Source organism: Tetrao urogallus (genome assembly GCF_951394365.1).
Source record: "Tetrao urogallus genome assembly, chromosome: 1".
NCBI lineage: Eukaryota > Metazoa > Chordata > Aves > Galliformes > Phasianidae > Tetrao > Tetrao urogallus.
In genome coordinates, this window is record NC_136813.1 from 130,122,655 (window position 1) to 130,140,305 (window position 17,651).

General features: G+C 41.4%; 1 protein-coding gene across 3 annotated transcripts in view; it reads right to left on the reverse strand.

Moving 5' to 3' along the window:
* Positions 1–16,508, reverse strand: part of PLEKHA5 (pleckstrin homology domain containing A5) — a gene marked incomplete at both ends in the record, with an annotated part of 163,758 nt that extends 147,250 nt beyond the window's left edge. For all 3 annotated transcript variants that reach the window (XM_079546745.1, XM_079546744.1, XM_079546743.1), the window contains 3 exons: positions 13,512–13,569; positions 16,210–16,286; positions 16,411–16,508. In XM_079546745.1, coding sequence (XP_079402871.1) covers positions 13,512–13,569; positions 16,210–16,286; positions 16,411–16,508 — 233 coding nt within the window. The remainder of the gene's footprint in view (positions 1–13,511; positions 13,570–16,209; positions 16,287–16,410) is intronic.
* Positions 16,509–17,651: the final 1,143 nt, after the last annotated feature.

Consider the following 17,651-nt stretch of genomic DNA (forward strand, 5'->3'; position numbering starts at 1 on the left):
GGTATGTTTAAGGGCCCCAGAGCTCAAGTGGGGGAGGGAAACACATTATCCTTAGACCCCCAGAACTGTTCTGTTTCTTACTGTTTCTGAAGAAAAGAGTGTTTAAAAACCAGAAGTGCAGCTGGATGGCAGATAAGAAGAAACTCAAACCAATTTGAGAGAGTACTACTGCCTCATTTCTCATTGAAATGAAAAATTAATCAGTACCAGCACATATAAAAAAAAAATTTCCTGTGCATCATTAAAACTTTATCTGCTTAATCATCACACCTCATGAGAAAGATTCATTAAACACTTCAAAAGCTTTAAAAAAAAAAAAAAAAAAAGGCCAACACTGTATTAAATAGAAAACAAAAACAAAAACCCTGCATTCCCTTGTAGACTTCGTAGCCAACGGCATTGGATCTTTTCCAAAATAAATCTTGGGGTTACAAAATTAGACCAAAGAAAAGCACGCTGAGTTGGATGGACAAACGACCACAGTGTCATTCACTCAGACAGTTCTAGCAGCTAAAGCTAAGTTAACATGTATCTGAATTTACATCATCCTTATTCCCCAGCTTTAAGGCTCCAGACATTCAACTGCTGTTGCAAAACACTACAAACACAAAACCAAACCAACTTCACAAATCCCACGCATAGTGGACTTCTTCTAATCCTGCAATTAAATTCCCATCATCAAATGGAAATGAGAAATGCTATTAGATCATTTCATAAACAACAACAAAAACATTATTTTTATTTGCCTATCATAAGTAGTTTGATACCTTAAAAAAAAAAAAAAAAGAGAAAAAGCATAGAACTGGCAGATTAGCAGCTCCTACTACTTTTTTTTTTTTTTTTTTTTAAAAGAGAGACAGCTCTCATAGTAGATCTCCAAACAAATAATTTCCAGCAAACTAAAAATTGCTGTTCAGTGGCACAAAACTAAGTATTAATGAAACCATTATGTATTTGAGTTCCATTCTTTAGAGGGCTTTACATTCCATAGCGTAAAAATGTATTTATCCTTGCTCATGAATGGGTCATTTAGTAATACTAGCTTGAACTCAGCATTATTTTACTTCCAATTCAGATGGAAACGCTTTCCATTTTAAAGTGTTTTATCCTTGGTTCAGTGCTGCACTTTTCCACCAATACCTCTAACAATCAGTTTCAATACACACTTTAATCCACCAAGAAAATCAAAGTGCATCATTCAATAATCAAATATTCCTTCATCTGAGTATCATGAAAGCCTCCCACACAAAACCACAGATGTGTTGGTAAAACTTCACCAGGAACATTAAAAAAGCACCGTAAAGCAGTTTGGACTTATCTAATGACCACAAAAGTATTTAGCTTCTCACAAAAGCAAAACAGCTTCAGTATAAAGAAAGCAAAAATTCCCCAACTGTAACTCATAACTTTCTGTTGTTGTTTCACAGCAACATTATCATGATAACTTAGAGACCTGGAGATGAAATGGAGAATGAGTCTGTCTTGTCCCAGTCTGGCCAAAAGAACATATCAAAGAGCAATTCAATCCCTAACTTGTTTGTTGGCATCCATGGAACAGACGGAACTTATTTTGTTCTAGTTTCATCTATTAGATGGATTCCTTTGCTAATGCTAATAGGAGCCAGTCCTTCAGAGACAATAGCTGAGAAGACAAGCACGCCTGAACCAAGCTACTGACAGCACTACAAAGCAGAAACATTCCCACTCAGTTGTTAATCTATACCTTCACTGCTTGTGAAACCAGAAGGGCAGTATCCAGTCCTCAGCATGCATGAGCAAGCAATTCTAACTACTGTATAGCCAATTAAAAACCATCACCAATTTAAAATGAAACAGAGAGAGCACTTCTACAGAGAAAGCATGTCTAGGGGATTGAAACAAGGTCTGAATCAAGTACAAGAGAAAGGCATCAAGGGCTATTTGGCTTCGCATCGCTAAGTGGGCTTAGCACAGTCCTCTCTCCCCACCATTCTGTTCTGGGAGGGAGGGAAGGAGGTGAGAGGAAAAAGGGAATGAAACAAATGTGAAAAAAATCTTCAGCCCTAGCAGAAATACATTAGTACAACACTCAGAACTGGCTTAGGAATGCTGCAGGTGAGCATGCACACAGGTACACCATCTCTCTGCATTACAACCTCACAAAGACATATGGTTTTAAAACCTGTCAGTTAACACCACAGTGAGTTGTGCCCACTACTCACTCTTTTGCTTTCTGTTTAGAAGAAAAACAGTAAGGCTAATTGAAGTAACAAAAATTATGAAAATCATAACATAAACAATCAAGGTCTTGACTTCTTAATATTTAACTCTGTATCCAAAGTGGATCCTAATTTTGCCTGAATAGCAGAAGATCCTGCAGGGTTTGTTTCAGGCTGCAGGCACTTGATACTGAACTGACCTCACAGTATTTACATTCCCCTTAGGAAAGTCTGAGATGCAGCCCAACTGGGGAAGATCACGTCTAACACTACTTGAGCTGCTAGTGCTAGAAGCAAGCAGGAAAACACTGAAAAGCAGCAGGGTGAATGATAAGGACACACACATAAGACAAAGTTACAAGGCAAAGTCAAACAGCAGCAGAGCTGAAAAGATGAGCTGGGGACATTTGCTTTTCTGATTTGGAAACGTCCTCGGAAATTCAGAAATATTTTTGTCAAACTAGCAGTGCAGACTCTCTACTAGTGAAAAGCAAAGTATTTCAGGTCAAAGTCAGCAAACAAATCGGAACACATGAAATATTTGTTTGTCCAAAACCAATTAACATCTGCCAGCTACAGCTTTGCATGCACTGCATTTGGTTGCCTGCTGTGGATGCCATATCCATGTCAAATTTGGACAGAGAAAAAGAAAAAAAAAAAAAAAACAAACACATGCACACAAATTGCTCTGTATACTCTCCTTCTGACATTTCCATTACAGCTGTGAAAGAGACACCTGTTGCACCCAGCAACTGAGTCAAACCCACGTGCATCAACTCCCCAGTCATTACAAGTCCTGTTTTAGGTCCCTATTGCTGCAAAAGAAATCAAGATACAAATGTAAGAGACTGTCAGCAAATTCTACTCATGTTTTTCTTAGAAGTACTTACTCCACCTTGAAACAAGTGAAAAGCTGTACGTGTTCTTTATATATTCACTCTGCCATCTATATAAGCTATATAAAAGGTACTGTAAAATTATACAAGCGAAGCAGGTTTCTGAAGCAACTCCAGATTATTTTCTTGATTTCCTTGAAAAATTCAATAAAAACTTTTTAACTTCTGTAATTTCTTTGAAAGCCCTATTTCCAATTGCACAAGGCAAATGTTACACAAAGCAATAAAATAACAAACAGGGGTTGCAGTAAAAGTTGACGTTGGTTAAGCTGCCTGTCTAAAAATGAACAGTACCTTCAACATTCATCAAAAATTTGGGAAGATTTGAGTGCTCCCGTGATTCCTCTAATGACTTACAAATATCATTACTGAAAGGCAAGAAGAAAAAAAAACCAACTCAAATATTGAACAAAGACTGCAGAAGCTTAAATGAAAGCTAGACACTTGTAATTCCAACTCCTCAGCTGCTGCAGTCTTTCAGCCCAAGCTTAAATCATGCAGCACTGTGAAACAACAAACCCCACCTACAATAATAGGACATCGCTGATTAAATCAGTTTTACTACTTCTGTCTCACTACTTACATTTTTTTCCCCCGCGTGTAAAACTGCAAGATTTCACATAACTTACATATTTGAGCTGCAAAATGTTCTGAAGCAGAATGCATCCACACAGAAGAAAATAATGAAGAGGATAAAGCAGTGGAATTTCAATCGACTGCTGAATTTGATAGCACTTTCTGTTGTTTGAAACCACAAAGTAAGCAATCTGAGGCAGCAGAGATCCTGACTTTCTTGTCAGACAGGTTTGGCACTCTCACCAGAAGTTTAACAAAATCCACAACAGAGCCAGTTCTATTATGGAGCCTATTACAAAATCTATTTTGTGTTTTGCTCAGGATACAGGAATAAAGAGCACTTTGGGAAAAAGATTCAGATGTGTCTTGATGTCTATAAATCTCTTTATAGATTAAAACTGAAAACTAAAGTGTTCCATGTAAGAAACTTCAGGTGGGGGACTTGCAAGGAGGCATAAAAACCAACACGTCTTGTTTGTTGTTAAGTCTGTAGCCATTAGAGGTAATGACAGGGCCTGAAGTAGACTGTTTCATTCTATTTATAATTAAACAGAAGTCACTTTACCCATAATACTAGGTATCACTCATAAATAATTCTAAGACTTCACCTTTTATGCTGCTTAAAACACACCATGCATTGTATTAATCTGGATAGCTAAGCAGATTTTCTTTAAAAGGAAAACATTTCTTAAACACTGTTTGTGGAAATCACAGCGGGGGAAGTTTTAATCTAGGGAAGTTCTTAGTTCTGCTACCCAGAGTACTTTTCATTTAATAACTGAACCACCAGATGAGAGCTGCAGAAAAAGAAATACATGGCTCAAAACAAAATGTTAAACCACCTTTTCCAGCGCTGCAATCATATTTCTCTGCTTCTTCCTAGTCTTGGCATCTCAATCTCACACTACTTCAAGGCAAACTAAAAGCTGCCATGAAAATCCTGTCAGCTTACGTTTATCTGAGGTTGAGCAAAAGGAGGGACAGAAGCGTAAGACAGAAAAGATGGCAAAGATCAGAAAATATTAGTATCTCAGAGTTCACCAGTCAGCTGTAGTCGCTAGGTGTGCTTCCATAAATACATAAGAAACCCTAAATCCATTTGTCAGCTTAAAAAAATTAAAACACTACAGACAGCTGCTCCAAGACCCTCTGTGCTGAGTATAACTTCTCAAGCTCTGAAGTTCTTCCAATTCATTCTAAAACAATTTTAATAATGACTACCTACCAGAACAAGGACTGTTTTAGTGACAAACTCATAAAATTCACTGTATCCGAGAGCATTATGGGCTCAATTTAACCACCTTAAAATATTGGCTCAAATGTCAAATGCTTTAAGCGCTTAGATACAATAAAAAGAAAACTTCAGCTTTTACTAGTTGATCTATTAATTGCACACACAAAAACGTAACATTTGTGTGCTTTATCAACAGAAAGTATTTCACTGTTTCAGATCAGAGATAAGCAAGGGATACCCACACCAAGCACTAAAGACAGAAACTACCATAAAAGAGATTCTAAGATCAGAGAAGATCATATGAATTTCTAATGACGTTTAACTTACATCTTGATTCAGATGAAAATGAATGGTTACAATAAACATTTGATGTTATGACACTGCTTAAAAACACGCTCCTGGTTATAATTTCCATTTTCAATCTTTTGTATCAAACTTTAGAACTTTTAAGTTGAAGCCTTTGATAAAATAAGTAGATTACTGCGTATATGGAAAACGATAAAGTAACCTTACAAAATGGTGCAGCCAATACACTCATGTATACACACACATACACACACAGCTCCCTCCCACGCACAGAAACACAAGTGTTAGCCAGCTTTCCTCTCTCCATCAAGATACCATTTTGACATTCAACCAGATTAAAGGCATTTTTCCCCTCCACTGGGATTTAAGAGCATCACTTGTTTATTCTTATTGCACACAGCATTTTATTTCAAACACAGCTTTCTTCCCTTCTTAAAGACCAGGTGCAGTGAAGGACATAAGATGTTACATCATCTGTTTTTAAAGGTCCCCAAAATCATTTACAACAATGGTAAATGTCTTAACACTGGTCAGCAGCTGCTTAGTCTGTAGGATTTCAACACAAGTATAAAAAAAAAACCACCAAAATAGCAGATTTTTTTTTCCTAATACTACAATTTGGATGAAAGTAACAGAACTTGCATTTTTTTGAAAACTTATACAATTTAATTAGTCCTACTTACTAAGTGAGCAGTAAAGAACCTGAGTTTCTCTGAAATGCTGGAATTGAAAGCTAGCAAAGGAGACACCTAAAACCAAAGGGTTAACTGAATATTTCCTTCTGAAACAGCTTTGTGTACAAGGATTCCTCTTACCTGGTCTGACACACTGAAATGCTTTCAGGCAATAAAACACGAATTAGTTCTTTAACTACAATTTCTACGAAATACAAGTTGTAGACGACTTTGGAAGAGAAAACACAAATTTTAAAGAACAGGTTGCTTGTTACTCTACTTTTTCTTACAAGTTACTGCTTTTACTAAGTCACCGTGGGGAAAGCCACAAAGAACCAAGTTGCCAAAGCATCCTGAACATGCAAACTTTTTTTTTTTTTTTTTTAATTGTTTATATAAAGCTCTACTAGCATTGCAGGCCACACAAGCATTCAAAACACTGTCTAAAAGCCTTTTTTCCACTTCACAAACAAGTGTTCAATTTAAGTTTTTTATGTCCAAAGCAGACAGATGCAACACCACAAACAACCATTTGAACAGTGCCTGACCTATTCAATGCTGAGAAGTTGCAGCCTTTCCCAAATAGTTTACTGAGGTGCCTATGAACAAGTCCCTGCTCTGAAACTTCTTCCCAACATCACTGTCAGAGAACACATTCCTTTCAGTCAAAGGCAAGAACGGAGGAAAGCAGTCACCTCCCACATTCAAAGAAAGAAGGTAAAGGAAGGAGAGAGGAGAGACGTTTAAATTTAGTTACTTACTGAAAAACAGAAAAAACACACAGGCTCCAAGTTGAGAGAAGCCTCAGCAGCCAGAGCTCAGGAGCTTTACTTCCAGTGTCTACCTCAAGCTTCACAAGAGCTTTCTCCCTCTCTCGCATGCACAAAGAAGCATACTGAAGATCAGTCTGAACTGCCAAGCCAAAGTGTATCTCAGGTTTAATGAAAGTGCAATTCATTAGAATTAGAATAAGAGCCAGCATAACATAAACATACTCAGGAAAAACAGGCTTAGCGCAGCACCACAACAGATGCTAGTTTTGATCTGGTAAAACAAAACACTCACAGACCACAAGAAAAAAAGCAGCATGAACAATTCCATTAAGTAAAAGCAAAACAATGTGCACTGGGTCAAATTTGGACCTGTAGAAGTTCTACTGAATAGTGACTGCACCAATTGCACACCTCTGTTGGCAAAGCTCAGGAAGTACCTGCCTGCCAGCTCAGCTAACACTGGCAGTGGCTCTCAGCTCAAGGCACTGAAGGGCGCAGGGATTGAGACGGGAAGAGAAAAAGCATCTGTATGGAACAGATAGAGTAAGGAAGGTCTCAAAATACTTGAGGTCTTGGGGGGTGGGGAGGGAGGGAGGGAGGTAAAGGGAAGGTGAGACTTCACACAGTGTGGATACCAAAAACGAAAGCCCACAGAACAATTCTCTTCACAATAATAACAAAGTTTGCATTATCTTTATCTGCTATTATTAACTCCATAACCAGTGAACACCAAAATGAGAAAAGTAGTATTACAACTTCCAAACCCTAAAATTGCTGAAGTTGGCTTAGTAATGTATGAGTTATCAAAAACCTTGAGTGATTCCAGTGTCTTTCTTTTCTTTTTACTGGATTTTTCTTTTCTCAGTGTTTTTCTTTTCTTTTTAATGGATTTCCATGTTTCATGTTACAAATTCTATGTCTTTTTTTTTTTTTTGTATTTTTTTTTCAGTAATTACCCATTAACTCTTACAAATATTTAAAAGCAACAACAACAAAAGTGCAACATTAACTTCTCCCATGGCTTCATGTCTATTTTAGTAAAACTAAAGCATACAAGGTATTACTGAATACAGAAATACACTTTAAGAACAAGACAGCTCAAAACATCAACCACAAAACATCACACTCCAAAATGTGTGCACGTTTGGCACAAGAATCCTTAGCTTTCATGTTTGATGTTCTACTTGCCAAACTAACTTTGAAACAGGTTCATAAGCAAAGAGTAGCAGTCCCTGTTGGGCACAGAGCTCATTTTTGTAGGATGCATCTCCGTCACCTTACCACATGGGAGAAATCCCAATGTTTGCTGCAAGGAAATTAACTCCCACCCCTGTTCCTTTTACTTTTCAGTGCCAACTGCCCTTTCTACCTGGTTCAGTCTCCACTCCTTTTCCTGCACCTAGTCCCACCCTCCCAGCCTTTTCCTGCAGCAGGCCATATTTCCTTTTCCATCCTCTTCTTGTGCATTCCTCTCTAAGCTGATTTTAGGGCACAGCCCTCCCTCCCCTCCTCTGACCCACACTCTTTTTTTCCAGTGCCTCCACCCCTCCACCTCCACTCTTTCAGCACTGCACCCACTCCACTGCTGCCTTTCGCTCATGCTGCTGTAGCCCCCTGGCAGCTAGCCCATCCCTCAGCTCGCCCACAACAAGATTCCCTTTCTGTTCCTATCTGCCTCCACAGATTTTTTTTTTTTCTTCCCACTTTTCCCTACAGAGCAAGAGTGTGTGCTTTCCCCAGGGTTCCCAAGAAAGACAGCTTCATCCTTTCCACAGGGAGAACTGCAGCAGAAGCTTTAATGTAGTGAGGTGTTTTACTGAGCAGTAGCACTGTGAAGTGCCCGAGCACTTCCCAAGCAGGATGCTCCCTGCATTAATTTTGGTTCTTGAAAATACTGCAGTGAAATAAAGATGTAAATCTTAAAATACATAGCAAGTTTGCATGCAATCCTAACAAGTTCTCATTTTCTGAACTGCCCAAAGGAAGAAGGCACAGATCAGTTTGCTGTAATTTTATGTGGCAGGTCTCCCATTTACCTAGACCATTACTTGATCCAGAGGTCTCATGAAAAAAAAAAAATAAAGAAAAGAAGGGCAGGAATAAACTTTAGTCTTTCCTAATTCTTAGCAAAATAAGTGACAGAGGTGACCAGAGCAGGACTAAATTTCTTGGAGGAATACTACCATTCTTACTGAAGAAAAATAATCTGTTCTCACTTTCCCCCTCCCTCCCCCCCCATCAATTCCCATTTTTCCCTCTCAATAAAGGGCTTTTCTGCAAACACAACCAGTTGATGTTCGATTTTTCTGGAGAATTTCTCAGCTGAGTGGGGAGGATCTTTAGAATGCACATAAAAGACAAAGGTTCAAACAAAAGCTGAATTCGTAATGAGCAGGAGTTTATTTTAGTAAACAGCAGAAACTGAAGGCTGAAAAGATCTCATCTCATTTAATCGCCTAATAGATTTTTCTTACCTACCCAATTCTCAAACTACATGTTTGAAAGCCAATTCTATTGATGAAAGTCTCCACAAAAGCATTTGAAACACCTACTTGATTCAACAGTGAACTCACCTCAGCTTCAACCTGGGCTTACAAATACTTGGCTTCAGCAAGAAACAGGCAGAAACTCTTCTGGTAAGTACACAGCCTTCAACACAAAACTCTGAAATCCAGATTTAGCCTTCCTAATTCTTTGTGTTTTTAAGGGTATTCACCAATTGACTTCAGTCAGCTTTCATATTCCCCCAAAATTATCAGCGCTACTCAGGGCTAAGAAATATCAAATTCTAAACACCTTAACAGCTTACCTAAGAATACTTCCATAGAAGTCCCATGAGTTAGACTGATGCAAAACTCCTCAAATATCACTGGACTGATTTTTGAATAACTTTATTTTGTAAGTTAATAATCTAAACAACATAAATCTGGTGTAAAAGTCATTCCAAAAGTACTACCATATGTTTAGTACTACCAGAATGAGAAATTAATTAAAAAATAGCAGGAAAAGCAAGGAAGGAAATGCCCTAACTTAAAGAGTTGGGTGTTTTTAAACCAGGGAAAAGAGTTTCCTAAACATATAAACAAACACATATAAATGCAGAGAAAGACATACTTATGCAATTTTATAGCACTCTAATCAAGTATATCGGTACCTAACTACGATGCAGTAATTAAAAACATCATGTCTAAAATTCTCATTAATCTTAAGAGAAGAAGCTGAAGCCAGTGACCAAGTATGTCTTTTCTATCAAGTACCATACTCGGATTGTCACATGGGTCTATTTCCTCATACACTCATAAATAATCTAAGTAACTTAAGCATCCCACAGTACTATCTAGTTTATCTGTTTTGAAGACAAGCCCTCAGTTTTCCAAAGCTCACAAGGAGCTCAATACACTACATATAATTCAACAGTCCACCAAAATATTCTATGAACAAAAGGGAGCTCCAAGTTTTTCAACACGGTATGCCATCACTTTCAAACTAAGGAGTTTTATTCCATATTATTATTCTTTACCTGATAATACACAGGATTTCATATTGAACTGACAATAAAGTAATAAGTAAAGACAGTACTTGAATTTTTCCATTTTACAGTCATACAGCTCTCCATTGCAGGTAGAAACTTCAGCTATTTTATGAACCAAATATTACTCCAGAAAAGTTTAACGACAGTTTGCATTAAGTAAAGGGCTACTCGTGTACACTTCTAATATTAAGGAAACAAGAAGATTTCCTCAAATTGGAGGAGACAAAAAATATTAACATAACCAGATCTAATATGAAAATGTGCAACATTATGACTTTTTTTTATTCCACCTAATAAAAATACCTTTTATCATCTGCATTTAGTGGGGATGAGGACAGATGTTGTAGAAAGACACTGACATTATCAAGTATTACAATTCTTCTACTAATCCAAAACACGGGAAGTCAAAGGCCTAGCTAACATCAACTCATCAGCATAACTCTATACCAAAACTAAAACCTCCTTGAGCAACGGAAATAACTCTGCACCTATCCTTGTTTCAGAATATATCTCCTTTTTAAAGACAAAACAAACTCGATCTTATGGAAGAAAAAAATAAAAGTGTCACCATTCGGTATCTACTTATTCCGAAAATGAATGCATGCATCATGAGGAAATATAAGGTGTCCTTTAAAAATAATCCCATTTCAATGCAGTCTGCTTCCTGAGTCATTTGTTTGAAATGCCAGTCCCAGGAATGCTAAGATTTAGATGACGATTATCTCCTCAACATTATCCCAATTTGATTACACAGTGTTTACTACATCAAAGCCAGAAAAAGCACAGTAATAGATTCAGTGACACACCCACTTGGAACACTGAAGACCTATTATTAAAGAACCATAAGAATCATTTTCAAAAGGTTTTTATTTTCAAACACAGTCTAGCATAAGATCTTACCATAAAGCAAGGCTGTTAAATATTTTCATTCAACCCACATATTTGAAGCTGTGGCTCAGAAGCTAGGTGAAATTATTTATGTGATCAGGAAACTCGACTATCCTTCTTATATAACTCTCCTGCTGGACACATTACAGAAATTCAGCAGCCAAGTTTCACATGGTTGAACACATCAATAAAGTGCCATTAACATTCATTCCCCTGGAGCTCCACCACTCATATCAGAACTCAAAACAATACATTTCTTTCAGGCCAGACCCTGAGCATTTTTTTTTTTTTTTTTTTTTTTTTTTTTTTTTTTTTAGCATTTTTAGTTTTAGCAAAATTTTATTTTGCTTTGATCTATATAGTAAGTATTGACATTTAGCAAATACATACATCAAGCAAGCAGGTTGAAAATGCATATGTGGGGATGCCTGCGTAGACAAGGTCGTAACAGCCTGTGCTGCTTTCCAGTCATGCGGGCACACGGTGGTAGCTAAGACTCAGACAACTAGAATGATTATAATCAACACATCATCCAGAGTTACGCCGCACAGGATAGTGATTACAATGTTGTCACCCTGTCTGCGTTAGCTCTCGCATCTCGCCTAGCATTCAGCTCCACTGGTGCTAGAGAACTTTAAAAGGAGAAGCTATCATCAAGCACAAGCCTCAACCCAGCCTGAGTAGCTACACCTGTGAAACAACAAACATATTTAACTAAGGATGACAAACTGGTCCTACCATCTGAACCTCTCAGCAGACTTGACAGCACTACCCCTGCTATCCTCCTACATCGATCAAATCACAGAGAAGTGTTGTTTGTGCAACATGTTTTCAAAGATGTGGCACAAATTTAAATATAAGCAGAGCTATTTAGTGTTGGCTATCAGCAAAACAATCAGCTTAATGTCTCTCTTAACTGTTACGATAAAACTGTGAACACAAGATCTCAGGAGGAGTACACAAACAAGCTACCACTTGGTTTATTCATGCATAAGCACAGGAACCGCTCTACAATAGCTGTCCTTACACATTATTTTTTTTAATCCAAAGAAAACAAGCTGATATTTTCCAGTTATTATAGCTAATACACTCTTTGTAGGCTTATTCTATGATAAATTGCTGAATGCAAAGGTATAGAAAAATACTGTTCTATATTCTATACACAGTTTTAATTTTCACTCTTCTATATTTAACTATGCAAACAGAACAGCAGAGGGTGAAATCCTTAGCACATTCTTGTCCTCAGACCTGTGCAGTTCTTGTCATTTGTTATACAACACCAGTGTAACGTAAGCTACAAGAAAGCAGAACAGAACAGTGAAACAAACACGTTGTCTAGTAACAAAAACCCCTTTTAGAGAGCCTGGCACAAGTTCTGGTCATATTTTTGAAGACTTACTTCTCAGTATATTCTTCGGCATTTTTTTCAGTGTTAACTCAACGGTTTTCCTACAAGTATGCAGAATAAACCATGCAACACTTGCCTAAAACCCATCTCACAACGTTTACAATGCATCTTACACAGAGCAGCTACCTTCTGCTCAACACTAAGACAAGAGCAAAACCTACCTACAGCCTACAGCTCTCTGGGTACCCTCACTGGTAATCTTCTCTTGCAGAACTCACCCCAATGATGGTTTAATAATGGAAAACGCACAGCACAGTGAACAAAAATTTCTGAATGTACTGAGTAAAGCCTGCAACTTGTCAAATATTAGAAAAACATCATTTTAGCTGGACCAATACCCATGGCTGCCATTTGAGAATTTTTCAGTTGAGGACAGTCTGACTATCTAGAGAGACAAACTTTCTAAGATGATCCAATCAACACGACCTCTGGAATTCTACATTGGAGCTCTAATTCCATGCTCCTCTTTCAAAAAGAACATACAGCAATTATACCATGATGGACGTACCCCTTCAAGCATACTAAAATCTGAAGAAAAGTTACTGAAATTAAAATTAAAAAAAAAATAAATCCCAATACTGGAAACAAAAACAAGGAATCTGCAAGGCAGTCACATTAAACTTTCAGATTACAGAACAGGGCTTGGATCAAGACTCTGATGCCAACAACCAAGTAAGATCTTGCCTTTCTGAGAATATGGCATGACAGTGCATACATACAAGTGTCAAAACCACAGAAACTCAACATCTTCTTGACTTGCACAGATATTTGCTGCCAGTCGGTCAACTCATAGCAGAAATTTCATTTGAATTCAAATCCTTAAGCAACTTAAAAAGCATTAATACAAAAACTCAAGAAATGGTTTCATCTACAGAGGATGTCTTTAACATAGGATTTCATAGGACCAGCTTGAACAATTCTTTCCAACAACATCCATTCTTAGTTTGGAAAGAGTTCAAGACTACAGCGGCATTCAGACAAAGTAATTAGAATTACAGCACTGTGACAGATAAACTCTCAACTTACTTTACATAGTATCTTGCACCTTCGAAAGTGTAAGCTTCCTCCCAACCTGTGGGTAAGTCTGGAAAACAAATAGCAAAGCACAGTAATTAACTTTTGAAGCACTGCTAGTTGCACTAGTCTACTCCCTAACACTAATGCACTTAACATTCGTTCCTCACTCTAGATGCTGAAAGCTCTAGTCCTACAAATGAGATTTTTAAATTGACTCAAAACACTGTCTCATTAGTTCTGTAATCTAAGACAAACAGCTCACACAGGGATCTGATTTGGATTTGTCATTCCCAAATAGTAACAGTTCAAGCCTGTCTTGTTTAGCAATGTTTTCTTCTTTGTCAAGTCACTGGAACTCACAATCATCTCCAGTCCTTTCTGCCTTCAACTTCAGTAGCATAAAATCACCTGACAGGAGAGATCTAAGCAAAAAAATCAATGCAAGGAGCTTGCACAAGTCACAGGCATCGTAACAGGCATGGTATCAACTACACCACACAGCTATTTCATATTAGCATAATTCCACCACTGATGTGACTAACAAGCACTCCTGCAGTGTTTACAACTCTACCCAGTTTCAGATAAAAATAATTTTCAATGCAAATCTGGTGGAGGAATTGGCTACATCTTTTCCCTCTCTGTTATCACTCTTGGGAATCAGGAGCCCACATAAAAAAGAAAAAAAAATCTCTCTGGAAAAAAAATCCAAACCACTACTAATGGTCAGCTACTTTCAAGTAACGGTTTCCTGATGTAATGGAAGATCTGAAGGCATTGGGCACCACTACGCAACTCTAATTCATCACTGCCATTACGTTTACTCCAGTTGATAAAAGCACTTATTGATAGGCAGGATTCGCTGACTGAATTAGAGAAGCAACAATATATTTTCTGTTAAAAGCAGAAAACACTCAGTCTGGAGGATGTGATTTTTCCTATTTGCTTATTTGCTCTGGATGGCTTTTATTTCACTGCTGTGAAATATCTGGGGGAAAAAAAAACAACACCAAAACAGAATCAAAGCGTTCTGATACTGTCAGAGGGCAAAGTCCATCAAACAGGAAGACTCTCCAGCAGAAGTATTTATGGATGCTATAAGAACTTGGCAAAAAGAATACCCTTCCGGGGTATTTCTCCAGAAATAAAAAGCTCTTCAGTTTATAGCACAGGATAAGTTTCTCTTCGTCGACTAGTAAATGTTTCACAGTATTATTTACTAACAAGCTTCACAATACAAAATTCCAAGAGAAATTCATTCACTCAGAAATGGTCTCTTCTGACATATTTTAAACTTCTTTTGAGTATGTTCAGAGATGAATTAACAAACACATGTACATACAGAAGATGATTTTCTCTGCAGGTACTTCTACTCTACTTCTGATCTACAGATCATGGCTATGGTAGTCAAGGTCATACCTCACTGAGCGTTTGGAAATAAATTTCATTTCACAGAATCATAGAATTGCTTAGGTTGGAAGGGACTGTAAAGATCATCAAGCTCCAACCTCCTGCCATGGGCAGGTTTGCCAAAAGTTATTTACCTGATAATAACTCCCCTAACACTGTATCCAGCACTACAGATGCTCTAAAGCAAGCTGCGCTTCCCTTAGAAGGGGCTTAATGGCAGAAATAAATGAGACACTGAGAGAATTGCTGGTGAATCACCATCAGTCAACAGTTGCCGCTGACAGCTCAAAAAAAAAAAAAAAAAAAGGAATTAATGCTCAGCTAATATTAATGTCCAAGTAGCAGAGCACTTCACATACATCTGCCCTCATACATGCTGCTGTGGATGAAAGCTGCTTTCTCAATTAATCCGAGTACTGAGAGTGGGGAAAAGAGGAGCCTGATATCAATCAGCAATTCTGTTTCCCGGCATTAAATGACTCCTTCAGCATCAGCCCTTCACTGCAGATTAAGCCACAGAGTTCTGATAGCCAGAACCCACGCTCTGTGAACTCCTCCCAACTCGCAGAAGACCGTCCACAGCTTTCTAAAAGCCCATTTCCGATTCTTAAAGAACGGGAACACGTAACAAGCACGAAACAAACACAAACAACAACCAGCTCGGTGTGGTCCGATCGGCAGGCAGCTCTCCTGCGGTTACACGCAAAAGGAGAAGCGCTGGGAGCCGCGCTCCAGCACCTCCCGGCGGCAAACGCACCCCGCGGTGCGGAGATGGGCGTCGGGGCTGCACCCCCAGCGCCTCCCGCTGCTCCCGCTCCGGAGCTGACACCGCATTCCTCCCAGCGAGTTATCCCAGTGCTCGGGTCCCCTTCCTCTCCCCCCCTCTGCCCCTCTCGCAGTCACTTGGAAACCACCCACGCGTTCAGCCCGGATGGGAAAGCGTGAAGAACAGCAGGGTTTCCAGGTGACCGGTTGCCGCCGGCAGAGCCCAGCGAGGTGACACGGGGGGCACGGGTGGCAACGAGGGGATGCGGGGCAGGTGAACAACCTGCAGACGGCCGAGAGCTCTCACGGTATCACAGCGGCGACACAAGGCGGCAGGAGGAACGCGAGGGAACGGCTCGGAGGTTAAAGGCGGGCGTAAAGGCGGCGTGCGGAGAGCGCAGCGGGGCCGGGGGCAGCGGGAGGGGCCGGGACGGCCCGGGCTCGGCCGGCGGCGGGCGGGGCGGCAACGCGGGGCCGAGCGGCCATGGCGGGGCAGGGCCGGGGGTCGCTGCCCTACCGCAGGGAAGGTTCCTACCTGCGCTGCGACGGTGCCCGGTGATCACGGCCTCTCCGGTCAGCGGGTGCAGCCAGGTCGTGCTCTTCGCCTCCTCGCTGCGGGGACGCACACAAGGACCGGTCAGCGAGCAGTCGGGCAGCGGTCTCCCCCCCCCCCCCACCAACGCGCCCAGCCCCCGCCCCGCGACCCCTTCCCTCCCCCCAGCAATGCCCCGCTCACTTGATGAAGAAGACGCGGCCGCCCTGGCTGATCCCGTAACTCCAGCTGCCGGGCAGCGCCCGCAGCCGCTCCGCGCTCAGCTCCGCCGGGGCCGCCATGGCCGAGCGCAGCTACCAGCGCAGCCGGGGAGAGCCGAGGGGAGCGGGGCGGGGGGGTGAGGGGGGGAGAGCGGCGCGGGCACGAGCGAGCGCGTCCCCGCCGGCGCCGCCGACACCTTGGGGAGAGGGCGGGCGCCGCGCGCTGGGGAGGAGCACGGCGGCACGCCCCGCCCCGCCCGCCCTGGCACGCCCCGCCCACCGCGGGGGCGCGCGCGGCTCCCCGCTTGGCGGCACGCCCGCCCGCGGGGGCGCGCCTTCTCCCCCGCCGCGGCCGTTGAGGCGGGGCTGCGGGGCGAGTTCCGGCGGGGGGGAAGGGTGGGAGCGGGCAACGCGGGCGGCGCGGTCTCTGAGAGGAGCCGGGGGTCGCCCGGTGGGCGACGAGTTTCTGGTCGGCAACAGTGATGCCGAAGGGAAAGAAGGGTCCTTCCGCTGCCGTGGCCCGCCTGGAGAAAGCGGAACGCAGGCCCGGGGCTAAGCTCAGAGCCAGCGCCTGTCCCGCGGCGGGATCCTGATGTGTGTCACAGCCCCCGGCTGCCAGCAGCAGCTCTGCTCCTCGGGTCTTTACGGCACGCTTTCCTACAGGAAATTAAACTTTTATCGAATTTCTTCCAGGAGCGCGCGTGCTGCTCTGCTCTCAACTTCTGACTTTCGTTTTATTTCTCACGTGTGGCCTTCAGCAGTGAGCGACACCACGCTTTTCTCTGGGGACCCAACGGCTGTGCCCAGCCGCAGACCAGGGGCACGGCCAGGAGCGTTCTGTGCTCCAGGAGGTGGTGGTGACCGAGGTGAAATCCACACGCGGAGGTGGATCTGTGCATGTCCTTGTGTTGTGATGAGCAATCTGAGTGGGTATGCTCGGCTTTGATTGAAGTTACAAATAAAAATCACAGATTACTAAAGCTGTGTGGTGGCTGTGATCTTTCTGAGAGAATCTTGCCTTACAAAACCATGTTCTAGACCAGAACTGGGAAGCCTGAGGTGTTCCTGCATCCACAAAAGCATTGAAACTCTGGGCTGGCCGCGTTGTGAGGAACAGCTTTGCCCTCCTTGTGTTCCCATTCTGATTAAATCTGACAAAGCAAGTTGCCATGTGGCTCGTTCCCCACCACACCTTGTGGCTAAAACCTTAAAACCCAGTTGTCC